Source organism: Centroberyx affinis, unplaced genomic scaffold (genome assembly GCF_046629955.1).
Source record: "Centroberyx affinis isolate AG114_WGS23_722 - 3 ecotype Tasmania unplaced genomic scaffold, CSIRO-AGI_Caff_v1 ptg003229l_1, whole genome shotgun sequence".
Taxonomy (NCBI): domain Eukaryota; kingdom Metazoa; phylum Chordata; class Actinopteri; order Beryciformes; family Berycidae; genus Centroberyx; species Centroberyx affinis.
The window spans coordinates 11,071-37,593 of NW_027281264.1; the positions used below are offsets into that span (position 1 = coordinate 11,071).

Sequence of the window (26,523 nt, forward strand, 5' to 3'; positions counted from 1 at the left end):
ATAATTAGTCTTGATAAAAAATTAAGGCTCATGAGAGTCCATATTCAATTCAACTCAACTCAGTTATATTCAGTTCAACTTTACTCACTCCACTTTACACAGTGCATTATCAAGGCGGGTCTAAATGTTACCAAATCACATTTTGCTGACTTGTGATCTGATGAGTCTGACCACCTCCGGTCTCACACATTCAGTCCTGCCCATTCTAATGGATCCTTTATGTTATGGATGATAAAAGTTGCACTGTTCACTCCAGTTTCCTCCCACAGTCCAAAGGCTTGCAGGTCAGGTGGATTGGAGACTCTGACACGTGTTTTTTATCCTACCAGGTAGTAAATTGCATCAGTCACTACTAGACCCTATAATGAATCTAATGCTGCCCTCAAGTGGTTGATGTAAGCTGCTACCTCTGAGTTTAAAAAACAAATACAACTTGTTACAGAAACATACCCCATAGGCTACGAAAAATGTGCTTTGTTGGCAGTTTTAGTAATCAAGTGGCACAGTGAGAAAATGTGCACTAGGCATGTAATTGTTGTTTTAATTCATTTTTGAGCCCAAAGTTTTTATATAACTAATAGGTGTGCGCAGAAATTGTGTGATGAGTTAAACAGTGAGTGAAAATAGAAAAATACAACAATATTAATTACTTCCGTAGATGCCAAACAATAACATAGTAATACATAATGTCACTTTCACCATCAGTTACTAAGCTTTATGCTCTCTGCCCCTCCTCTATATGTCAAGTCTCGCCAACTGGGGTAAAGTCATAGAAAATTCCCACTTTCCCACTTCGGTCGTCTACGCTTAACTCATATATACTGATTATACTGATTATACTATACTGATTCATGCCTCTAAAAACCTATTTATGTATAAAATCTAGCTTTGGTGTGTGGTGCAATGAAGTCATCAGGGCTGCAATGGAGAACTCTAAGTAGCTGGGGGGGGGCGATGAAGACAAGGAGAATCCACATCTATCAGAGGAGACATGTGGTCTCTTGCTTAAACTGGCCCTCCATGCTGCCTATGGACTCACACAACAGACACGGATAGAAGAGGGAGGTAGACAGAAAAAAAAATAGAGAGCCTACTTATGCAGGTGGCAGTGAATTCAGTCAAGAGATATACTGCTGTATCTAACGTTTTTGTAGCTAACCCAAAATAAAGTGTCTCTAAACTGTTTACGTACCTGTGGAGCGATGACACTGAGTGATTATTTGGCTTATCTATACAGGTTTGTTAGCAATGGTAGTTTTAGTTTCTGATTTATGAGCGGCTTTCCAAAACACACACACACACACACACTCTCTCTCTCTCTCTCTCTCACAGGCGGGGGGGAGACAGACCAAAAAAAAGATGTCACTAAATTTGTTCGTACTTATATTTCGATTACTATATTTTGTTGATGAAAATTTCAATGACTGATAAATAAAATGGTCTTACTAGTAGTGCGCCCTTGGATTCGTTCGAACTTTTCGACCAATTGCGGCGCCGGTGACGTCACAGAGTTTAAAAGAGCGTGCAGCAGCTCACAGAGACATTTCACACAATGGAGGTGATGAGGATTACGAAAAGACTTAGAAGACAGATTATAACGGGCAGGGAAGTCCAGCTAAAGACCATGCTGGAGCATGCCCAGGTAAGCCCTGCCCACAGCACAGCTGGGCAGAGAGCCTACCTGGAACCCCCTGTGGAGAGTCAGGCCCAGACTGATGCGCCCCGGGCCCAAACTGAGACCCGGGCTCCGGCCAGGGCGAATGCCCAAAGCCAGAATGATGTGCCCCAATCCATGGCCCAGTCCGAGGATTGGGCCCCAGCCAACGTGAAGCCCCAAGCCCAGACTCAGGCCAAGGCCCCGGCCCAGGCCCAGCCCCAGCCCCAGCCCCAGCCCCTGGCCGAAGCCAAGGCCCCAGCCAACATGAAGCCCCAGTCCCAGACTTAGGCCAAGGCCCAGGCCCAGGCTCAGCCCCTGGCCGAAGCCAAGGCCCCAGCCAATGTGAAGCCTCAGGCCCAGACTCAGGCCAAGGCCCAGAAGGGCCCGGGGCAAGGCCCGAACTCAGACTCATGTCCGGGCCCAGACACAGATTCAGCCCCAGGGCAAGGTCCAGAGTCGGGCCAAGGCCCAGACTCAGGCCAAGGACCAGACTCAAGACCAGGCCAAAGCCCAGTCTCAGGCCCAAGCCCTAACCCAGGCCCAGACTCAGCCCAAGGCCAAGTACCAGGCCCAGGCTCAGCCCCAGGGCAAGGTCCAGACTCAGGACCAGCCCAAGGCCCAGACTCAGGCCAAGGAAAAGGAGGCTCTTCTCTGTGGAATTGAGGAGCTAAAAGAAATGCTCCACCAAGAGAAGCGTCTTAACATCCAGGCTGCACAGAAGAATGAGACCAGCATCTTTGGCCTGCAGCTGCAACTCAGGGAGCTGAAGATTATTGAGACGGAGGCTCTCCTCACAACAGAGGAGTTGAAGGAGGCTCTCCAAAAGGAGAAAGAGGAGGCCCAGGAGAAGCGCCTGGCCTCCCAAATGGCTCAGCAGAGGGAGCGATGTGATGAAAAAACCCGGACCACAGACTCCCTGAAGCAGGCTGAGCAGCAGCTGGAGAGCCACCTCCTCCAGTGGCAGGAGGAGCGGACCTGTCTTCTCAGGGATATCAACAAGAGCCAGCAGGCCCTGGAGGAGAAGGAGCTGGAGTGGACCAAGACGGAGGCCAGCATGATGGACAAGATTGCTGATCTGGAGCGTGAGATCCGTGGGGTTAAGGAGAAAAAGGAAGAAGAAGAAGCGCAGCTGGCTGAGAAGAGTCATCGATGCCTTGACCCCAACCCGAAAGGAAAAGTAGAAGAAGGTGGAGATGATGGAGTCCACTTCCAACAAGGACTCCAACAAATTCCTCCAGTGCTTCAAGCGAAGAGCCTGAGCACATTGACACCTGTGCTCACCCCTGACACCCCCCACTCACCATCAAATTCCCACAAACCCCTTTCCCTACCTATGTTTCCCTCAATATAATTTCACCTAAAATCATGCGCTGGCTGTATAGTTTTATTTCTATAGAGAATTGTAAGTTCCGCTGCAGTCAACAGTGTATATACATAACTAAACTATCAGTTGTTTGTGTGGTTTTGATATTTAAATGCTGTTTACAAAATGAAGCAAGTATAGAAAAGGAAGATATAGAGAGATATTGCAGTGCGGGATGAGTCATCAATCCCAATTGTAATCAAATGGTAGTATATTTGACACTGTGTCTGCCTTTAAAGTCATCTATTGACACCACTACAGAAGGAAAAGGAGATCAACCTGTATGTGCTCTAAAGTACACACACACACACACATTTCATATATTCAGTTATAGCAGTGAAGAGTAGCCTGATTTTTCTATTTTTCTCCCTGTCTTTTCAAATATGGAAGACCTAAAATGACTTATCCGTTTATTGGATTATTATTATTCATTAAATGTAATGTCTTGGTGTGTGTTGTTGCTTAATGGAATCCTCTTCTATATAAATGGATATACAGAAGATGACCCCATTGGATTTCTGAACTAATTATTAAAAATTAGTTAAACTGAGAAATTTCTGTAATTTACAGCCATGCAGGGACTATTTGAATTATTTTCTAAAATGATTGAGCTTTTCAAGCAAGCAAAACGGCAAGAAATTATTGTTTCTGCCTTTTTAAAAACAGTTTTCACTCACGCTAATCGGGGCCAGTTTTAGCCTGCTATATTAGGGTGGGCTGGTAGAAATAATAGGTGGCCAACTTGGGCGGTAGGTAGCCCAGAGTTTAGAGAAGCAGACTAGTAGTCCGAGGGTTACCGGTTCGACTCTGACAAGGGTTGTCAGAGTCAAGATCAGATGCAAGCTCCTGCCATTGTGCCCTCAGGCCTCTCCAGTTTATGGCTGTGTGTTTGTGTATGAGGTGTTTGGATGGGTTAAATGCAGAAGATTAATTTCCCCATGGGGATTAATAAAGTAGTATTTTATTCTATTCTAATGTATAAAGAACAATTTGAAGCAGGGAAATTGGGAGGTAGTGAAGCAGCATTTCTAAGTTTGCTGCTACCCTATGATTTGAGTCAGTGGAGGGCAGATTGATTTACCCTAAAATTCAGATTTTAACATAATCAACTCCATAACGTTTCTTTTCATTGGATGAGCTTAGTTCTCAAATAAAATTAAAACCTAATCCAGTGAGACTTCTCACCATAGCCAATACTTACAAAAATAGAAGGTAGTCTTATTCACACTCAAAATGAAAAGTGACAACGAAAACAACTTTAAAACCAGATTGACTTACCCTAAAATAAAATAAAATTCCTTCAACCATATTTTAACATAATCAACTCCATAACATTTATTTTCATTGGATGAGCTTAGTTCTCAAATAAAATTAAAACCTAATCAAGTGAGACTTCACACCATAGCCAATATTAACAAAACTAGAAGGTAGTCTTATTCAAACTCAAATTTAAAAGTGACAAAGAAAACAACTAAATCAACTAACTCAAGCCTATACTGAAACTTCAATGTAACTATATACTGTATATACTGTATATATAACAGGGCAAAATCAGAACATGGGACAACAGGGATTTTTTTACTTTGTTAGATACATCCAACAGCAACCTGACAATTCATATGTACAGTATATCAGTCATATATTCATTTGTTTATTTCTATCTATCTATCTACAACATCAGTCTCCTGTTTCCCTTGGCAAAAATTCTAACAAATTCATCCATGTCTAAGGTATTTGCTATTGATTTCTCATGGGCCAAGATCATCAAATTCCTCTTTCTTTCATGTAACATGGTGCGATGATAGGGGGTTAGGACTCGTGACAGTGTGGAGAAGGAACTCTCACATAATGCTGAAGACATACCAGGGCTGTTACATACAATTTATACAACTCAGGAAAAGCTTCCTTATACTCCTACAGGTGTTTACACACAGTTGACAGGTCTGTTTCATTTGGACATTTCTTGACCAACATTAGTTTTGCAACTAGAATTTCATTTTTCAGTCACACTCACATCATCTGCCGCAACAAGGTGGAATCTAGAATTTTATATACATATAATACTTAACAACTTCAACAATATACTTCAATTTCCGACTTGAGAGAGAGAGAGATCACTGCAGCTGTGCTTCTCCTTTTATAGTGTCCTGCTTGGGCTTTAGGCTCCTACCAACCTACATGACATTTCTCTAGGACTTAATTTTGTAACTCCTGAACGGTAAGTGATACAGACTTGAAACTAACTCCTAGGGTGGGGTTTTCCTATGCGCTGAACATGCTGGTCTTTGTCCCGTGACGCTACGACCTTCCGTTCCCGAGATATAAAAAATGTTGAAACTTCTTGAAATATTCGAAACTTTTTTGAATGGGAGTCTATGGCAGCTAAATCAAAGGAAGACACTAGGGGTGCCAAACTTGGCACACATGGGCAGTGGGAAGAGACGATCACGCACACCAAATTTGGTGGCTGTACCACCTTCTGTTCCCAAGATATAAAAAATTTTTGAAACTTCGTGAAATATTCAAAACTATTTTTGAATGGGAGTCTATGGCAGCTATATCAAAGGAAGACACTAGGGGCGCCAAACTTGGTACACATGGGCAGTGGGAAGAGACGATCACGCACACCAAATTTGGTGGCTGTACCACCTTCTGTTCCCGAGATATAAATTTTTTTTTTAAACTTCGTGAAATATTCAAAACTATTTTTGAATGGGAGTCTATGGCAGCTATATCAAAGGAAGACACTAGGGGCGCCAAACTTGGCACACATGGGCAGTGGGAAGACACGATCACACACACCAAATTTGGTGGCTGTACCACCTTCCGTTCCCGAGATATAAAAAAAAGTTGAAACTTTGTGAAATATTCGAAACTTTTTTTTAATGGGAGTCTATGGCAGCTATATCAAAGGAAGACACTAGGGGCGCCAAACTTGGCACACATGGGCAGTGGGAAGAGACGATCACACACACCAAGTTTGGTGGCTATACCACCTTCCGTTCCCGAGATATAAAAAAAGGTGTAACTTTTTACAATCTTCGAAACTTTTTCGAATGGGAGTCCATGGCAGTTAAATCAAAGGAAGACACTAGGGGCGCCAAACTTGGCACACATGGGCAGTTGGAAGAGATGATCACGCACACCAGATTTGGTGGCTCACGGTTTGGGAGTTATGAGAAAGTGTCTCCGTTAAACATTACGTATCCGTAACCCTTGTAGATTTACAATTTTAAAAATTTCACTAAGTGTCAAGGGCAAAATCGTTCCCCCAGAAAGTGTTGAGGAGCACGCCAGGCCATTTGGAGTCGATTGGTCCCCATTTCTAGTGTTGTAAGTCGCTTTGGATACAGTAAATGAATGGAATGTAATGTAGGTCAAACTATGAGCTTTCGCTAGCAGCACAGCATTCACGAACAGAGAGAATGGGTAAACTTTCTAGAAAAGTCACCGTAATTATATCTTTAAAAAGGTAGTAGTATGGTATCTGTTAAGCTCAATTCAGACCAAAAGCGAAGCAAATTTTTCACGCGAATGATGCGAAATTCACCTCAGCCGCGTATTCGCGCGAGTGGAAATTTTTCAACTTGAGTGGAAAATTTGCTGTGTCGTGAAAGCCTGTCAGCGTTGAGATTCTCCCAACGTCGCTGACGTCCTGACGTTGAATCACAAAATGGATGATAAGCTGATAGTAGCCGTCTGTGGGCTCCCAGAGCTGTATGACACAAGTCTGCTGACATACAGAGTCGGTAACAAAAAGCTTGGAGAAAAGTCAGCGAGGAAGTTGGACTACCTGGTAAGTTCTGAAAATATGGTATATCGGTTATACTTTACTATGAACCAAGTTAGCACAAGCATTAGCCCCAGTTAGGACAACCGTTAGCACAGCTGGCTTTCCCGGCATAACAATACGAGGTGGAAGTACTCTGCGGTCCTGTCTTTCCTCGACCCATTTGTTACCCTTTGTTATGAATGAATTTTTATGAATGGCATGTTATGACAAATACTGTATTCATTGCCTTTCATGTTTGATTCATGTCTTTTTGTCTGTTACCTGATTTCAATATTTTAACAAATATTAACTTTACAAACTCTTGCATTTATGGTATGCAGTCGTTTCACAAAATATGTTGTTTCCATTTCATACAGTGACAAGGAGGACCAGAAGGGGAGACAGTCTTTGCAGGGAACGAACCAGGCTTTCCATTATTAATAGGTTAATTTTGAATTTTTTTTAATTTCTCATACACACACACACACACACACTCCTGAGTCCATCCCTGCCTGCTGCCACTGTTCACACAATGTTTGTTACAAATGCTATTTTCCAAAAAAAAAACAATTTCTAAAATAAAAGCACCATTTCCATGAGGACAAAAATGTGGCTTACTTCATGTTCTTTATTTACAAAAATACAGTTGACACACAAAGGAAACAACCTTATGTGCCTTTCTTAAGTCATGAGATCCATTGGCTGAACAAAAAAAAAAAAAATTGCAGTGTTTCTCACCAAGAATAAAATAGAAAGACATTAATAACCCGGTGTTAACATGAGCGGGCCCACCAAACTATGACAATATAACACGTATTGCGCCTTTAATTCTATCTGTGCTCTATGTCAGGATGGCCGAGCGGTCTAAGGCGCTGCGTTCAGGTCGCAGTCTCCCCTGGAGGCGTGGGTTCGAATCCCACTTCTGACAACAAAGTTTTTTGGACTGCAGCTGGATCAGGTCATGTAGTGCTAGGAAATGAGACGGATCGTCACACAACTTTACACTCAATTGTAGATATCTGTAATTGGACATTCCATGTAACGTAATGGAAAAAACAACATCTTGCTAATAATAATATCTTACTAGTCAAAATGTAATAAGATATATCTTAAATTAGCGTTTAAGTAGTCGTTAATGAATTACAGATATTTGTAATGAGAATCCGGTCAGGCTAATAAATGTTACAACGGCTTGTCATAGTAACGCTGCATTTATGTAGTAAATAACCAGTGCGCGGCATGAAGGTTAAAAGCAGCGACTTGTCCACGCGGGTATGAAACCAGTTAGAAACCGTCATGATCGAAGTTTGTCATAGACGTTGGTTTCTACTCATCAGTTTTTTCATACTTGAATGAAACAATATTGTATATGTTCACGGATATCATTTACAAGCCGAGAACTAAGGTGAACGGTATTGTGAAATAGAAAGCTGGTATCTCCCGTCTTCCGTATGAAGTGAATGCAGCATGAGCTCAGGAACCAATCACAATGCGAGATGGGATGCCGTAAAGTGTGACATTGATGTTCAGGATGAGGACCTGCTCGCCTCCTGTAGAAGAGTAATTCGGGAATTTTATCATAGTTCAAGGCTGTAGTTGACGAAGACTTCAAAGGCAAGTAGCTTGTTTCCTTGTTATTTGATGAAATATTGGATGAAATATTTAAATTATGAAAGGAATTCGAAAAATACGTGGTTGTTAGCTGCTAGCTGGCCAGCTAAAGCTAGCTCTATATGTCAGAGTACACAGAGAACTGACAGTTAGACAGTGAGAGAGAACTGAAATGTTATTGACCTTGTCTTCATCGACATATGTTCTTCTTATGTAAATATTCATATGTTTGCCAGAAAGGGGGACAGCTCCCTGAGGCCTCACAGGCAGTGACAGTCCTCTGAGGCCGGCTTTATGAAACTTCTACTGTCGCAACGTTACCAAACTCATGCTGAACATCACAAATGATGATTCGAGCTCGATTTGTTTTGGATTAGTTGCATTCAGGTTGCATCATACACTACGAAACCAAACCCCTTCATTTGTACCCCTGAAATGTCCTTCATTTCTCAGAACAAACATGAATTATCCATTAAGAATAACATAGCTTTAATAAAGTAAGTTAGTATCATGTGTTTATAAGGGATTTATTCATGGGTTGGTTCACAGAGACACTAGTAATTAAGGGATTTTTCATGCCTTTTGTGCAGGTTTACAGGGTTATTAAGTGGAAATTCATGGAAAAGTTCCTGTCTCCCTGAAAAGAAAGTAAGCAGTCAAACATTAAAGGGGTGTTTAAGGAGGTTTTGATGGGATCTCCTCTATTAATAACTCCCTTAATTCATTTTAAGGGCGTTTTGCATGAATTAGGGGGTGAATTAATGTAAACGAATGACAATATAAGGTTATTTTAAGGGGATTACTGGTTCATAGAGCATCTAAAGCCAGCCTGTGGCCTCAGTGTGTGAGTCCTATGACTGTATCCATCCAAAGTGGAGTCAAAGACACCGATTTAAATAATTCTAGTATAAGTGCATTGAGTAATACCAGCAGCAGGCCTACAGCAAGGACTGGAGCCAAGATGATTTTGGAGGGGATCAAAGTACTTTTCTAGGGTTCAGTATCTCTTCTGATGAACGGTGATCCAGGCTGCTTCAAACACAGTAATGAATATGTCGCCTATTGCAAAGTGTTTCCTATTTAAATCAATGCATTACACAAGTTTCAACAATGGGAGGTGAAGTCTAAGCAGCTCAGTTGAAATCCTTCTCATATTCAGGCCTATTCTGTTTTTTTTAATCCTTCTCTTCCAAAATAGTAACATGTAAGACAATAAAATAATTTGAATCTTCTAAATAGTTTTCAAAATGTTTTGCAGTGAACCTTTTTGGTCAAATAACGACACGGATATATAAAACCCTTCATATGTTTTGTGTCCTCCAGTTATAATGTCAAGCTCCACTGTGCTTATTCTGTATGGAAGCCAGACCGGGACGGCCCAGGACACGGCGCTGAGGATCGGACGGCAGGCGCAGAGGAGGCGGCTGCAGGTCCGAGTGTTGCCGCTGGACAGCTACAATGTGGTCAGTTGATTGACAGGCAGTATGCCTTTTAATGCAGGATACAATCTGAGGTTCTTATGTCTTTGGCTGTGTCAAAACTGTCATTAGCTAATGTTCAGTCAGAAATTTTTAAATTGGTCTTAAATTCAGCTCCAGGTAGCATTAAAAAGCTCTTAAAGTCTTCATTTTGGCTTTCTGAAGCTTGCAGATATTGATTTCTGAGTTCTGCTGCTTCAAAGCTAGAGCCTTTTAGCAATGAAATGCACTTGTTTTTTCTCAGATTGGGAATTTGGAACAACCTCTTTACTGTTTTAATGACGAATTCACATTGTGTCTTTACTGTCTGCCAACAGGCCAACCTGATCTCTGAGTCTCTGGTGGTTTTTGTGTGCGCCACCACTGGCCAAGGAGACCCTCCTGACAATATGAAGGTAAATGTAACAAGATGATAAATGTGTGGAGGGCTGGCATCTCAACATAGGACACACATCAAAACATCATTATTGTGATACTGTCATTATGGCAATTTTAAACATTGTGTCATATTTTTGTATCCTAATAAAAAGCCGTTGGAAAAAGTCCTAATCTTCAGGACTACAGTCAGTCACAATTCTTCAACCTGTAGAGGATGCATTGTGTTGGACTGTATTAGCGAGTGATTTTGAATTATAGCTATACTATAACAGGCATAAATACAGTATATCTACATTTTTACCACACCTCTTGTGACTTGTGTGTTTGTCTGTTCATATTCACTTCTGTTTCTCTGTCCATCCCTGCTTCCTTTAAAGAATTTCTGGAGGTTTCTGTTCAGGAAGTCTTTGCCTGCCGGATCTCTGTGTCGGCTGGACTGCGCCGTACTGGGCCTGGGAGACTCCTCCTACCCAAAGTCAGTCTGCTTCACTTCCTAACCCGCGTTTTCAGAGCCGCTCTCCTCACAGTACGCATTCAAACCGATTCATAGTCTTTGTGAGGACGATGTTGACCGTTTTTTTGTCTGTAGGTTCAATTTCATGGGCAAGAAGCTTCATAAGCGCCTTCAGCAGCTGGGTGCCAGTATGCTGTTGCCTGTTGGGCTGGCAGATGACCAACATGACCTGGGGTAAGACACAACATCATCATTATAGCTGTATATTGCTTCAAGCTCTGCACTAAAGAAACATGAAACATTTGACTTACTGTTTGACTGTTTTTTTAACATATGGCTGATATTTAACAATGGGATTTTCAAAAACTCCTCATCCTTTAAACTCCTCCTAGTCTTTATGCTAAATACGCAGTCTTACCTAAATAACAAACCAAGACAGTAAATGCATTCTCTGAGTGAATTCATTGCACTGAAGTGTCCGGATGAAGTTTTACTGCGTCGTAGAGCAGTGGTTCTCAACGTGGGGACCAGGGGTCCTTGAGGGGGTCCCCAGTAAATTAATGAATTGTTAATTTTACCATTATTAGATAGAGAATGTAGAGGAATGACTATTTTGATCATAGTTTCTCTGTTATCTCTCTACCTACAATACAGATAGTCATGGAATTCTGGACAAAATCATATCTGACATAAGAAATATTCTCAGATTTGGGTTCAAGAGACAAAATCTCATCAACTGGGGGTCCGTGGCCCTAATGTGGACTAAATTAGGGATCCTTGATATGAAAAAGGTTGAGAATCACTGTCATAGAGGACAAAAATCAGTTCAGTAGGATGTTTGCCTCCCAACCTCTTACCCTAACCTTAACCACTATGTTTCCTTTCTTAACATGAACCCAATTTGTATGCTATTGCTAGCTGTAACCTAACCACAACATTGTTCCTGACAAACTTCAGTGAAGCGAAATCAATCACTTTCTGGCCAGAATTGCACCCGAGTAGTTTTTAATCCTGTCAACAGTTACAGCAAACCATCGACTTGCTCTTAAATGTCGATGCATGACGTTCTCTCGATAATTTAAACATGTTTATGTTCCGTCAACATTACAGTGTTTGATCCGCCCAATCTTTGTGTGGAACAGGTCGGATGCTGTGATCGACCCGTGGCTCGCATCGTTCTGGGAGAAAGCCTTCGCCCTGTATCCGTCTTTTGCTGATTTGATCCCGCTTAGAGACAATGAGCCGTCAGTATCCACTTGATTTGACTTCTTCACCTCTTAATATTTGCGATTTTATGTCATGTGATTAGGGGATGACAACTCAAGCTTAGTATGGGATAAATGGTTCAATAGACTAGCCGTGCCAAGAGTGTATTCACATCAAATTTTGCTGGTTTCTTGCGTCAGACTCCCTCCGACGTACACTTTCCACTTCCTGGATGACGCGAAGGAGAAGGCGGACGACAGGCTGAGGATTCCCGAAGGACAAACCGCGCCCTCCCAGTCCCGCCCCTTCCCCGCTAGACTGGTGTGCAACAGGAGAGTGACGGACGCCTCGCACTTCCAGGACGTGAGGCACATCGAGTTTGACATCGCCGGGTCCAACATCGAGTGAGTGGCCTCGTTGTGAAATCCGCAAACCGTACGCACAAGTACACAAAGCCTTTGAGTCTCTGTGGGTGTTTTTGTAGTCGATGAAATGAAACGGAGACATTTTGAGGTGGTTTGTGTGTAGGTTTGCTGCAGGCGACGTGGTGATGATGCGTCCTTGTAACGCACCAGAAGACATACAGGAGTTTTGTCAACTGCTGAGACTAGACCCAAACGCCCTGTTCACCCTCAGGGCCACAGGCAACACTGCAGGTATGTGGTGTTTATGGGTTTATGGGAAATGTAGTCTTAATTTGGACCTAGCGCTTTTAAAGGACCTCTCGAGCTCTCTTAAATAGTTTAACGACGAATTCCTCCGTGAGTAAAAAGCCCTGTCCTGTCCACGACCCCAGTCCCGGCCAGCCTCCCGCAGCCCTGCACGGTGCGCCACCTGGTGGAGAGCTACCTGGACGTCGCCGCCGTGCCTCGCCGCTCCTTCTTCGAGCTGCTGGCCACCTTCGCCACCGACGAGCTGGAGAGGGAGAAGCTGGACGAGTTCAGCTCAGCCCAAGGCCAGGACGAGCTGCACAGCTACTGCAACCGGCTCCGGCGCACCGCCCTGGAGGTGACGACGCGGGGGGCGGGGGGGGGGGGGGGGGTGGTATTAGCAAGCTGCAGGTTACAAGTTACAATGTGCTGTCAAGAAACAAAATTTAATCAGTTGCCACAAAGCAACCACTGCAAAAATATTAATGAGAATTTTAAGAACACAGTTTATTGAGGCAGTCTATTCCAAAGCATTGGGACCCTAAAATCCAAAGTACAATTGCTTGTAATTTTTAGTCAAGACTTTATAATAGTCAGCAGTCCCTTCAATGATCTAAGTGTGCTGTGTTTTTGCCTACAGTGTAGGAGCTAAGCTGTGCATTGCGTTGAAATTAGCTGCTCATATTTTAAAATTGGTTCTAAACTCTATTGGAAGCCAATGTAATGAGGCTAAGATTTGAGTTACATGGTCATTTTGGGAAGTTCTAGTTTGAAGCTTTCCAGTTGCATTCTGTGCTAGCTGTAGTCGACAGAGGCTTTTGTGAAAGAGGTCATGTCTGAAAATGTCATTATTTGCAAGAGACATAGCCTTGCATTTGAAATATTTCTCAAGTAATAGAAAGAGAACTGGAAGATCTTTTTGCCTTTATCACAACTTCCATAGATTCCAATGATAATCCTGCTTTTGGTTTTTTTTGTTCGGTTTGTCTCATGGTCTACTTATTGGATGTCTTGTCCTTTGTGCTGCAGGTGTTGGCAGATTTCCCCAAAACTACCGCAGAGCTGAAGGTGGACTATCTCCTGGATCTTTTCCCTGAGATCCAGCCTCGCTCCTTCTCCATCTCCTCCTCCCTCCAGGTAGCTCCTCCACCGTGACAGCTACTGAGCTACTGTAATATCTAGAGTTAACGTCAGTTCAGCTACTGCTAGTGCTGCTGAGTGCAGACTGGAGAAAATAACCGTATCAAAGATAGATTACTCTCTCGTGCATGGTGTCTTGTACCTACTACTGATAATAATGGTAATAATAATAGACTTTCTTTGCAAAGCACTTTCTAAAAACAGTTTAGAACAATAAATCTAAAGAAAATATCAGAAAATCATTAGAAAATAAATGAAAACATGAAGGCACCACAAGATAAAAAAGGGTAGGATAGAGGGTAAAATCAATGTAAAAGTAAAATTATAGAATAAATGATATTGCATGAAGGCAAATCTATAAATATAGATTTCAAGAAGTGATTCTGTCAGCCTAAACTCCTTAGACGAGTCTTAAACCTGGACTTTGGCTGCCTTCAGCATGCCTTCAAACTAATGCATTAGTATAGACAGATACAGGAAGAAGGGCAGAGAATCTGGAAAACGTTTTCTCTGGTTCAAGCCTGAGAAAGACTTGTTCTCTCCACATAGGCACACCCACACAGGCTTCAGATCCTGGTTGCTGTGGTCCGCTACAAAACCAAGATGTTTAAACCACGAAAAGGCCTCTGCTCCAGCTGGTTAGCCTCCCTGGACCCTGCACAAGGTCTTTATATCCATATATACAGTACTACTTTGAAAGTGTATTAAATCATGTTCCCAATCTAAAGCTGTGTGACCAGTAATATCTTATGTATCCGACTAAACCGTGTTGCAGGGGAGGTGTATGTGCCTTTGTGGGTGAAGAAGGGAACGATGAGGTTCCCAAAAGAAAAGGACACGCCTGTGATAATGGTCGGACCTGGGACAGGAGTGGCACCATTCAGATCTGCCTTACAAGAGAGGATAGCCACAGGAGAAACTGGTGAGATGTTTCTCTCTCTCTCTCTCTCTCTCTCTCTCTCTCTCTCTCTCTCTCTGTCTCTCTGTCTGTGAAGCAGCACTGAGATTAGATATCTTCTCGTCTTTCTGATGTTTAGCCAACGTTCTGTTCTTCGGCTGCCGCTCGAAGTCCAAGGACTTTTACTTCAGCTCAGAGTGGGAGGAGATGATGAAGGCCGGGCAGCTAACCCTCTTCAATGCCTTCTCGCGAGACCAGGTCAGACACACACACACACACACACACACACACACACACACACTCACACTCACCCTAACCCTAAGTCACACAGGTCAGACAGTCAAAGTTTTTCCACTTATAGAGGTGCTAAAGCTTTGTTCACTTGTTGTAATTTCCTCTTTCCCTTAATTATATACTAGCAATTCTTTAGAAATCAAGTAGGAGATAGACATTGCTCTTTACCTTCGTTGGTGTACCTCGAAACACCACAGGATGGTGACAAAGCAATACTCAAGCAACAACACAGCACAATATTAAGGCTGTCAATACACTCTTGGTGTCAAAACTCTCTGTATTTGAATAAAAATGTACTATCCACATTGCAGGAGCATATTCCCAGTTTAACCACTAATGAGTCCAGTAGTATTACACCAGTCATAGCCTACAATCTCTTTACAGAAATAACATTTAGAGCTGCAACGATTAATCGATTAGTTGTCAACTATTAAATAAATCGCCAACTATTTTGATAATCGATTAATCGGTTTGAGTAATTTGTTTTAAGAAAAATAAGTCAAAATTCTCTGATTCCAGCTTCTTAAATGTGAATATTTTCTGGTTTCTTTCCTCCTCTATGACAGTAAACTGAATATCTTTGGGTCTTTGGGACAAAACAAGACATTTGAGGACGTCATCTTGGGCTTTGGGAAACACTGATCCACATTTTTCACCATTTTCTGACATTTTTATAGACCAAACAACTAATCAACAATGAAACACAATCGACAATGAAAATCGACAATGAAAATAATCGTTAGTTGCAGCCCTAATAACATTAATATTGTTTTTAGGAGGATGAAATGATTAGCTAGCTCACAAGTCACAAGACCATATTACTGACTGTCAGCAACAATAGTGACAGTAAAAATAGTGTTTCTGATGGTGTCAGTATAAAATTTCAGTATAGTAAAAAAAAAAAAAAAAAATGTATTTTTTGACAATTGCACAATAATTCCATACAGTGTCATCTGTTAACTCAGTATGATAGCCCAATACACCAGGTTTTGAAATGTAAAAAACTTTTAGTGATAGAACAATAGTCTTGATAGTTATCAAGAAACAAATTGTTTCTTGATCATACCCAGGGAGCTTTCAGACTCCCTGGGTATGATGGTGAAAATGGCTGAATATATATATATATTTTATTTTAGGAGGACAAGATTTACGTGCAGCACCGTGTGAAGGAGCAGGCTAAACTACTGTGGGACCTGATTGCCAGTAAAAATGGCTGCTTTTACATTGCAGGGTGAGTCAAAACCCCAAAAACCTAGCTTCTCCCTCTTTTAAGTATGTGTATTATCCATAATTTTATGGAAAAAAAACAGTATTGTATTGATTTTGGTTTATCACACCATTCAAACACAAATTACACAGAAAGCAGAATCCTCAATAGGGATGTGAGACAATAATAAATCTTCCACCTTGATTCCACCTCCTTGAAAATGAATAATAGTGATCATCAGTGATTGTGAATATACATACCTTGTTCTGTTCCCCTCAAGCAACGCCAAAGAGATGCCAGCCAGCGTGTGTGAAGCACTGAAGGAGGCCTTTCAGCAGGAGGGAGGTCTGTCCGTCGAGGAGGCAGACCAGATGCTAGACGCCATGGAGAAGACGGGCCGATTCCAGAGCGAGACCTGGTCCTGATCACATCACCTCAAAACAGTTCTCGCCTAAATTCACATTCAAGATTTGCGGGGCATATGGACCAGCTGCTCCCAGTGCAACAGTGCAATCAGGCACTATCATTTTGCATATGGACAATATGTGCAGTGGTATAAGTTTGCCTTCTCTAAGCAGATTTATATGGATGCAAGAGAAGCCTATTTGAAATGTTGTTGATATTGTGTAGATCAATAAAAGACATCGGGGGTTTAGACATGGAGAAAAATATACAGGAAAGTAAAGATGCCTGCATTACCTAACTGATCTTCAAAAGTCTTTTAATTCCACAGTACCTACTTTGTGGACTTTGAATTTTAAAGTGCTGGAAAATGCTGGAGTTTACTTTGAGAGTTTACTTTGACCTGACAAAAACTTTCCATCACATGTTTTTATAATGCCTGAATGATCTATGCAGTAGATTCATCAGGTAGTGTTCCCAAATGTTTTTTTAAGGGTATTATGAGATGCCAGAAAATAAACTATTCATCCACTTATTGAGCATAATAGGCATATGCAGTATGTATGTACCAGTGGGTTGGAAATGCCAGACTATCAAGAGAATAAATGAAAATGTAAAATTGTACTGCATAACCATGATATGCAAAGTATTATCTATAAATGCTTATGTAACTGGTTGAATCAATAACATGTCTTAAATTTTTCCTAAATCTTGGGTATGGTGGAAATTGGACCAATGAAGCTGCAACGTACACTATGGCCAGAAGTATGTGGACACCTGCTCGTCGAACATCTCATTCCAAAATCATGGGCATCATTATGGAGTTGTTCCCCCCCCTTTGCTGCTATAACAGCCTCCACCTCTTCTGGGAAGGCTTTCCACTATGGAACATTGCTGTGGGGATTTGCTTCCATTCAGCCACAAGAGCATCAGATCTAGAATGAGTTTGAAGGGTTGGTGCAATATGGCACATTTGGGAAAAAATGTTGATGTTGCGGTGATACTGAGGCACTTGCATGATGTTAATGTGAACTGGTAAATAAATACACCAAATTCCAAATGCCTGTGTGACTTCGACAGCCATGTTGTTTCTTTGTTTAGCAACATAGTGTCCATTTCTATTTTCCAGCAACTTAGAAAAATATGTTTCTATACAAGATAATGGATTATGTCACTCAGACTATACAATATAAGTAGCTTTGATATTCAGTAATTTCCACTTTCATCCACAAGTTGCACTGTTCTATCAATAACAGTCAACGCTCTACATTTTTTGCCCTCAAGAATTTCAGATGAAACTGCACTAGGCTGCTGAAAGTGAAGAGAGACCAAAAGTAATGTTGTGAAAATTGGCTGTAACAGTAGCTTCTCATTGCAGTTCAGCATCTCTGACAATTTTGGCAGTTTTTTTTTTATCTGAAGGAGCTATAAACATTTATTATACACAGATTGGATGAGAGGAGGCAGCTATATTTTATGATTTTATGGACTTTTAAGTGCTCCCTGCTGAATATTGTCAGCTCTTGAAGAGAGGGAAGCCCCCCATACAAATGAAATTACACTTTCTGTAAAGCTATATTTCATGACATTTAATAGCCCATTTTGTGGAAGCAATGAGAAAGTCATGTATTTCACATTTCCAAATAAATTAACCAACTTCTATTATACATACAAGTTGCATAATATATCATTACAACTAGGCATATGCATATTACAATTCATTTATTTAGAATGTGCTTTGGTGTGAAACAGCTGGCATTTTTTGGCTCAGCATGTTTCAGAGGCCTAGACTCCATCCTAAAAACTTAAAACAGTTATTTCGGAAACATTTTCCATGATCCATCCACACATGCTGATATACAACAAAAGTAGACAAAACAACCTTATAGAACAAACACACATACACACGCTGTACTCTCCAGCTCAGTCCAGGGAGGCCTGTTAGCAGTGTTCCCTGCTGATATGTTAGAAACAACTTTTGGCAAGTGGAAACCTCCTCTTCAGCCCGGTTCCAGTCACCCAGGCCCAAATGCTCAGGTATTTTCCAAGATTTAAGAACTCTGGACATGGACAAAGTCTCCATTCAAGAGAGCAAAGCTGAGTAATTGCTCAACCTTAGTTATATAGACTTTCTTCTGTTATAGGCTAAAAGAGGACCAAGAACCTGGGCCCTCATTTATCAACGTTGCATAGAAAAGTTCCTACAAAAACTGTTAACAAATGTAATTTAGAGTGTCCGTACTTTACAATAAAACTGATATTGGCATTAATGTATGTATACTTGCCCTATGTAAACCTGTCTTGATAAATACCAACATGTTTAAACCAGCATGCTTGTGCAGAACCATTCTCTTTAACATAAAAAAAAATCAACTTTATCATTCACAATAAATACACAGTGAAATGTCAGACAATGTCCCTTGATTGCTGAATAAGGCTGAATCAAAGAGAATAAAGAGAGGAAACTTTTCAGATACAGAAACATCAATTCCATGTAATTGGAACGTACAGCCATAGCTAAACAGAAGCCAAAAACTGAATTTTATCTCAGAAAAGTTATTACAGTACTAAACAAACTTCCAAGAAAATAAAGGGTTGAGGGCATCCCATGACTGAAAAGGACATCTTATGAAGGAAGAAGTCACAATAAAAGTTTTTTAAAAAGTTACAAAAAGGATTTCTGATTTTACTCTTTGACAGGATAGATTTTCCTTACCGGCAAAGTTCTCCTGACACAAGAAAAAAAATTAACAGGTCTTAAGGATCGTCATGTAAATCCTTTCCGGTTTTATTTTGTTGTGCTATAACAGCTAATCGGTTATTACAAGATGGAAAATACATTATCGTGGTACAGGCAAGGATCTAGGATTTTAGGACTGAACTACATACTGTGATGAGTGTCATTTGGCTTCGTCAGTATAGAGTACTTCAGAATATCAGTGTTTTTATTTAATCTATAGACACCTGTGTGTGTTCGTTCGGCCTTGACAAAGGCCAGTATGGCTGAAACGTCTATTTTCTGCTACTTCGCTCTAGCCTAATATTATCTACTTTCTGCACAAGTGTGCCTTTAAAATGGAAAAGAAGCCCCGACTATACATTGCATTCAGGTAAAGTGGCTCACTTTTCCACCTGCTTCTTGTAATGTATCTGTTAGCTTCCCTGAGGTAAACGAATCCACTCACAACTTTGTCGATTCCGCCGCCGCTGACCGTGGTCGTCGGCATATGACCAAGCAGCCAATCAGAGTGACAGACAACAGACAGACAGACGAGACAAACACCAATCGGAACACTGGCATTTCATCCTTAGCAACACTCACGCCCCATAAACGTACCGAATCGTGGATAAAGACAGATTTCGAAACGGAGCGCTTACTCAAGAAACATACCGTTGAATGGAAGGGGGGGAAACCCTGGTGCATACCCAACGTTGATAAATGAGGGTACGGAACCGAGTATTCCTCCATCTGCACTTCCCTCCTTCCCCTCCCCCACCTGTCTATCTATCTGAGGGCCAGCGTGTGCACTTGGTAGATCTCCTTCGGGAAGTCCATTTGCTGCTCCTCGTGGACGATGCGCAGGCCCGCCCGGCCCACCAGCTTGCGGACGATGTCCAGGTCGCGGCAGACGCTGCTGTCCACCTCGTCCGGCACCACGCCCTCGTACGCCACATTGTCCTTGATGACGACGAGGCCGTTGGGCCGCAGGGCGCGTTGGCAGCGCCGCAGGAACTCCACCAGGTGGTCGTCCGTGAGGTGGCCTGAATGGGGGGGGAAAAGGGGGGAGGAGAGGCGTCACATCTAGAACGTCCCGAGCCTTTGGTCTTACTCTTTGACCTCCGCTTAGCAACGGATTATCTGAATCCAAACGCAGGTACTCATGGGCAAAGGTAACGTAGACCTGTGCCATAGTGACCCAACAGTCTGCAGGTCTTCATTCCTACCAAACACTACAGCAGCTCGTTTCACTGACTGAGACGCCTTCAAACAGAGGAAACGATACGGGAAATCAGCTGCTGTTGTGATTGGTAGGAGGGTCATTCCGTGTCAACTCGACCAGAGCTCGGCGGCTCGAACTTTTGATTTTGATCATTTTTCTCCTGGTGGAAGATATACATAAATGATGAAGAAAGCCCAAATATTAAAGCTCACTGATCATTATTTACTGAGCTTCCCCCAATTTTGTAGAGTGAGGGTCAAAGCGATAATTTTCGCATATGATTTGGAGCAAGTTTAGGGGTCTAAAAGCGACACTGAGAAAGGTAGCAGCTCCACTATGTTTCTTTTACAGAGAGACTTGGAGGTAGACTACAAGATTCTGGCAGATTCAGCACTTGATTTTGTGATGTGTGCCTATGGCAGCAGCCGAAAAACAGAAAAAACACACGAGTGAGTGATTTTTCTGAAAGTTTAAATATCAATCACTCCAAAAGTATCAAAGATACCTCAATATCCTTTTCCTTCCCGGTTTAAAATAGAAGTGTCAGTGACAGTGTCAGTGCAAGGGTCATTTATCTAAGAGAAAAAAACACCCAGGGCCTTGCAAATGCATAGACACTGAGATATTTCTATTTTAAACCAGGAAGGAAAAGGATATTGCGGTATCTTTGATACTTTTGGAGTGATTGATATTTAAGCTTTCAGAAAAATCACTCACTCGTGTGTTTTTTCTGTTTTTCGGCTGCTGCCATAGGCACACATCACAAAATCAAGTGCTGAATCTGCCAGAATCTTGTAGTCTACCTCCAAGTCTCTCTGTAAAAGAAACATAGTGGAGCTGCTACCTTTCTCGGTGTCGCTTTTAGACCCCTAAACCTGCTCCAAATCATAGGCGAAAATTATCGTTTTGACCCTCACTCTACAAAATTGGGGGAAACTCAGTAAATAATGATCAGTGAGCTTTAATATTTGGGCTTTCTTCATCATTTATGTATATCTTCCACCAGGAGAAAAATGATCAAAATCAAAAGTTCGAGCCGGCGAAGTTTCTTAAATTTGGTTGATTTGACACGGAATGACCCAGGAATGAAAACCTGTACACTCTCGGGTCACAATTGCACATGATGGCTCCCATGAATGATCCAGCCCAGAAAAATGCTCGAGCACAGCAGTGAGACACATCATTCCCCCAAGTTTCATCAAAATCGGACGGCCCGGCGACCGCTGAGCCAGACTCACCGATGACCCACTGGATCCAGATGACGTCGTAGCGTCCGTCCTCCGGGAGAAAGTCCTGCAGGCCGCTGCAGAAGTAGTTGCCCACCCGCTTGCCCTCCTCGCCCAGGTAGGTTTTGGCCTTGTCCAGGAACTCCTGGGTCACATCCACCAGGTCCACAGTGTGGAAGAGAGGCAGCAGCAAGCGCTTGGTGATCCGCCCGATACCGGCTCCACAGTCCAGAGCGCAGGCTGTGCCCGTCTTCCCCTCGCCTTCCTTTATTGGAAAGATGAGAAACATGAAAAGAGTTAACTAGTCCAAAAAGCTGTAGAATTAGGTGTTAGATTTAAGCGACTCCTAATTTAAGTTTTGTCTTCTACACCAGTGATTCTCAACCTTTTTCACATCAAGGACCCCTAATTTAGTCCACATTAGGGCCACAGACCCCCCATTTGACTTGATTTTGTCTCTCGGACCCAAATCTGAGAATATTTTTATTATTAGATATGATTTTGTCCAGAATTCTATGACTATATGTATTGTAGGTAGAGAGATAACAGTGAAACTTTGATCAAAATAGTCATTCTTCTACATTCTATAATTGTATTAACTTCTTGTCAATCAAATAATGGTTAAGTTTAACAATTCATCAATTTGCTGGGGACCCCCTGGAACCTCCTCAAGGACCCCTGGTGGTCCCCGGACCCCACCCCCACACAACTGAGGAACAAGGCTATTAAGGTTCAACCAATAAGGGCTTTTGGCGGCTGATACTGATATTTTGTCATCTTTAAATTTGAACTTTCTTCATGCAAAATTAAAAAATATTACGAGGATTCAGTGTTTCCCCCAGAATTTTACTCTCATCAGGGTGGAAAAGCCTCTGAAACAGAATTTAGACCACGGGACACTAACACTCTAACTCTAACACTATAATAATAATAACACTACTACTACTAATAACATATTCATGCAGAATTTTGTAGAATCCAAACAAAACGTGCCATTATCAATTCAAGTTAAGGGCTTCCTATGGACAACCAGTATAGGATTAATTCTACAATAAATATGTAATCAATCAACCTGCATCATATCCATCACATCAGAAGTGGACCACACTGACTGGACCAGATCCCATTTTTAGTAAAAGGCCAACATCAACCTGATATAAACTAAATCCCAGTATTTCTTTTCTTTGCTTGAGCTGGCTGGGCATCTCAAAAAGGAGTTTCTTACGCCAAGGAACTTCTGCAGGAAAGCCTTGGACCCGTTGAGGTCGATGTTGGAGATGCTGCCGTAGCCTCCCAGCATGCCGTCCACGGTGGAGGGGACATCCCTCCAGTAGTCCTCCGCATTGGAGTAGAAGCTGGCCTCACTCATCCTGTCAGACCACAGACTGAATATTTCAATCAAGGGAAAATTGAACCCAAAATGTACTATTCAAGTTCACATATATAGGGCCCTATGAAATATTTAGTTTTCTTTCATTTTTGGATGTTTTTGTTTTAAACTCAAAACCCGCAATCCCAATTTGGTTCTTTCAATCATTCCATGCTTACAGAAGACAAACACCTTTATCCTACAATATATTTTTGAACAAGTATCAGGGTTCCTACACATTTTCAATTAAAAAATTCCATACTTTTTCCCAGACCTTGATTTGTTTTGAAGATTTTGTCTGGTGTTCAATATGATTTACGCAGATAGACATCTTGCCCCTGCTAACTAGGTCATATCACTGTATAGATGAAGACTGTTCTTCACAGCGACAATTATCAGAATATGTGAGATGATTGGCAGGGTTCCTACACGGTTTCCATTTTAAAAATTCCATATTTTTCCCAGACCCTATGTTCTTGACCGGATTTGATTTTGGTGGGTATTTGATAAAATGCATGCTGACAGCGGCTGGGTAATAAGAGCGTCCCTCTATCTGAACATTATTCTTCACATCAACAAAAACTGTGGACTCAAAGTGGCTCTACAACAACATAAAAGCTACAATTATGTGTGTATCGGACCTGAATCGCAACATTTTCCATACTTTTCCAGACACTTTTTCAAATTCCCAAACTATTCAAGACCTGGAAATGATCAAATTCATTTTTAATACTTTTCCAGACTTTCCAGACCTGTGTAGGAACCCTGAAGTATCAGTGATAGCTGTGAGTACTGACATTTTGCAGCCAGTAGTGCTTCAAGTTATTCTTTGATTAATCCTAGACCAAAACATTTCATACATTAGAGGCACCATTTAGCTTTACCTCCAAATGTGTGTAGTACACAGCACTTAGTTAGAAAGGGAACGAATTGGCAGAGTCTCAACCTGAGGGAAGAAAAAATCTCCAAGCACTCTTTGCCTTATTATAATCTGTTTGTGCCATCACTGATTACTGGCAAAAATGTATGGAAAACAGAATATGTACGGCTATAATAGAGTATAGGGTAGGCCCTTGCCTCTGAATGCCAAACCTGTATGTTATTATCCACATGCCTACCTGCCTGTACTTAGCGATGAATTGCATAAACCCAACACAACAAATGAAGTGCATAAACACACACACAGGGTCTCAAATGTAGACCAGATCCCCATACTTGTGGCCATGATATTGAAAAACATGACCAAGCTCCACAAAATGGAAACTGTCAAATTAATACTGATCTACAATAAGGCCAAAGATTCTAGTGGTTCTATAAAGGTGTAGCATGCATCTCTATCCAATCGTACTTGACGTTAGAGACAAATTCTAATCACGACTGACTTAAAGGATAACACTTTACTTTTTCCTTTCTCCATTACTGCCCATGGAAAGTCTAAAAACCCACCAATGTGTTTACCTCCTAGAAGTGATAGGCTCCCATTGTTTTCAAAAATACATTAAAGGATTATTAGCTTAGGCCTACTATGCAATTATGAATCTATTGTTGCAGCACAGGTATGACCGGTAGCAGGTTCAGTTCCACTGTTGAATACTACCTGAAGTCTCCCACCACCCCTCCCCCTCACAGCTCAGGCACTTTGTTTAAAATGGTTTAAAATTCCATGACTTTCCATAACTGAGTCAAAGCTTCCTTGACCTAAATATGTTCTTCCTTCCTGGTTTGTTAATGTAGTTTTTCTAAAGGGGTGAACAGTCTGGTTTCCACTACTGTTGGGCTAAATACCACCACCTAATGTCCTGAATGCCTGAAGCAAGTTGGAAAACACATTCTGGTACATACCTGTATAGTGACCCATTTGTAAAATTCCTTGACTTTCCCTGTCTGGAATGTCTGTAGTTTTATAGGCTACTCACAGTTCTGTGTGAGCTGTTGTCTACCCATTCTGTAAGCACTATGCTGCCCTGCTGTAATTATGGGGCATTCAAGGACATTCATTCTTACACCTATTCACTGGAAGCTGAATACGAAAAGGATGTGTAATCGAACTCCAAGCTGAAACGATGACGTGAGAGGAGTGGAGGTCCCGTATCATCATGTAAGGAGCACACACACACACACACACACACACACACACACACACCAGTAGCAGCCAAATCTGGCTCGACTTGGCTGGAGTTCAGCTGTCACAGCCCGTCTTGTGACCAGGGCAGAGGGCATACATTTCCTCTGAGGCTCTGACCCCATCACAGTGGGCACCAGCAAATGCAGAATGAATGAGATCTTAGGCTTGAAAATTTAACATTTAAAAAAGTTAGCTAAATAAGTTAGTTATCGGGTATAGGTTAATTGATCTTTTCTGCCATCATTCCACTGCAACCAACAATATTAAGCAAATTATTATTATTCCATCTTCACTTACCAACATGTAAGAACATGTAATAGGGCTATGGTAAAAGATATTAGAATTGGATATAGAATTGGAAGAAGCAACTGCCACAGACTTGAATGATATTAGAATGGCCTTGTTATATAGTATAGACTGGCTAAGTGACTTTTATAGAAGCAACTGAATTTGGTCTACACATAGTTGTTTCTCTGCACAAGTATAACTGGTACAGACAACTTAGCTACTTTCAGGCTTCCAAGTGAACAGGGAACCTATTGGCCATTTAATAGAACGCAATTAAATTAAAGTAGAATAGTGGCAAGTTGTTCATCTTATAAATACAGCCATTCACCGGTAAACTCTTTAACTTGCCACTACAGCTAATGAAACTAGAGAAACAAATATCCACTTAATGTCCAATATGAAACTTAGCCTATATATCACTGCTGTTCCCGACCAGACAATTTCAACTCTGAAACGTCAGTGTGGAATTTGAAAATTGTGTGGTTATATTAGCACTACACAGTAATGCAGTATTGCTATGTAGCGCTAATTTAAGTAACGTTAACACTATGGCCTACCACGTGTTACATACTTTAGTTTTAGCTAACCTGCTACCGTCTGCTGTGTTTCCAGGGTAAAACAACAAGTCTGCGAATTCAATGAGAAAGTTTATAGAAACTTCTCTTCACAGCAACACTCACCTCGTTTTGTCTCAGTGCCAGGCCCCACACCCTCCTCTAGCCTCCTCTCCTCTCTCGCCTCTCACAAATCAAGTGGCTCCGTGCTTCGGTTTCCTATTTGCGACCATCTCTGCACATGGAGCACGTCATTTCCTTATTTGGTTCCTACAACAAGAAGTGACAACAGCGCCCCTGCTGGCCGCTTCACTCCTGAGGAAAATCTCTATGCCAGTGATTCTCAGCCTTTTTCATATCAAGGACCACTAATTCAGTAGGCTACACATTAGCACCACGGACCCCCATTTGATCAGATTTTGTCTCTCGGAATATTTTTTATTGTTATAGATATGATTTTGTCCAGAATTCCATGACTATCTGTATTGTATGCAGAGAGATAACAGAGAA

At 41.7% G+C, this 26,523-nt stretch overlaps 2 protein-coding genes and 1 non-coding gene across 4 annotated transcripts; 2 read left to right on the plus strand and 1 right to left on the minus strand.

Moving 5' to 3' along the window:
- Positions 1 to 7,637: 7,637 nt before the first annotated feature.
- trnal-cag (transfer RNA leucine (anticodon CAG)) lies at positions 7,638 to 7,720 on the plus strand. The gene has a single exon. It is a non-coding gene; the product is annotated as a tRNA-Leu (tRNA).
- Positions 7,721 to 8,286: 566 nt separating this feature from the next.
- Positions 8,287 to 17,549, plus strand: ndor1 (NADPH dependent diflavin oxidoreductase 1). Its single transcript, XM_071538236.1, has 15 exons — positions 8,287 to 8,406; positions 9,727 to 9,866; positions 10,199 to 10,276; positions 10,637 to 10,734; positions 10,849 to 10,947; positions 11,856 to 11,957; positions 12,120 to 12,323; positions 12,448 to 12,575; positions 12,716 to 12,927; positions 13,599 to 13,706; positions 14,259 to 14,373; positions 14,485 to 14,631; positions 14,747 to 14,865; positions 16,038 to 16,132; positions 16,389 to 17,549. Exons 2-15 carry the CDS (start codon positions 9,732 to 9,734, stop codon positions 16,531 to 16,533), a joined length of 1,785 nt encoding a protein of 594 aa, XP_071394337.1. The 5' UTR covers positions 8,287 to 8,406; positions 9,727 to 9,731; the 3' UTR covers positions 16,534 to 17,549.
- Positions 17,550 to 18,112: 563 nt separating this feature from the next.
- ntmt1 (N-terminal Xaa-Pro-Lys N-methyltransferase 1) lies at positions 18,113 to 26,238 on the minus strand. 2 transcript variants are annotated; one of them, XM_071538237.1, is made up of 4 exons: positions 26,140 to 26,238; positions 22,903 to 23,047; positions 21,690 to 21,942; positions 18,113 to 20,272 (listed from the first exon to the last, which is right to left on the minus strand). In XM_071538237.1, the coding sequence occupies exons 2-4, from the start codon at positions 23,044 to 23,046 to the stop codon at positions 20,016 to 20,018; spliced, it is 654 nt and encodes a 217-aa protein (XP_071394338.1). In that variant the 5' UTR covers position 23,047; positions 26,140 to 26,238; the 3' UTR covers positions 18,113 to 20,015. The 2 variants fall into 2 exon arrangements, with proteins under 2 accessions (XP_071394338.1, XP_071394339.1); XM_071538238.1 differs by having other exon boundaries at positions 22,903 to 23,062; positions 26,140 to 26,236.
- Positions 26,239 to 26,523: the final 285 nt, after the last annotated feature.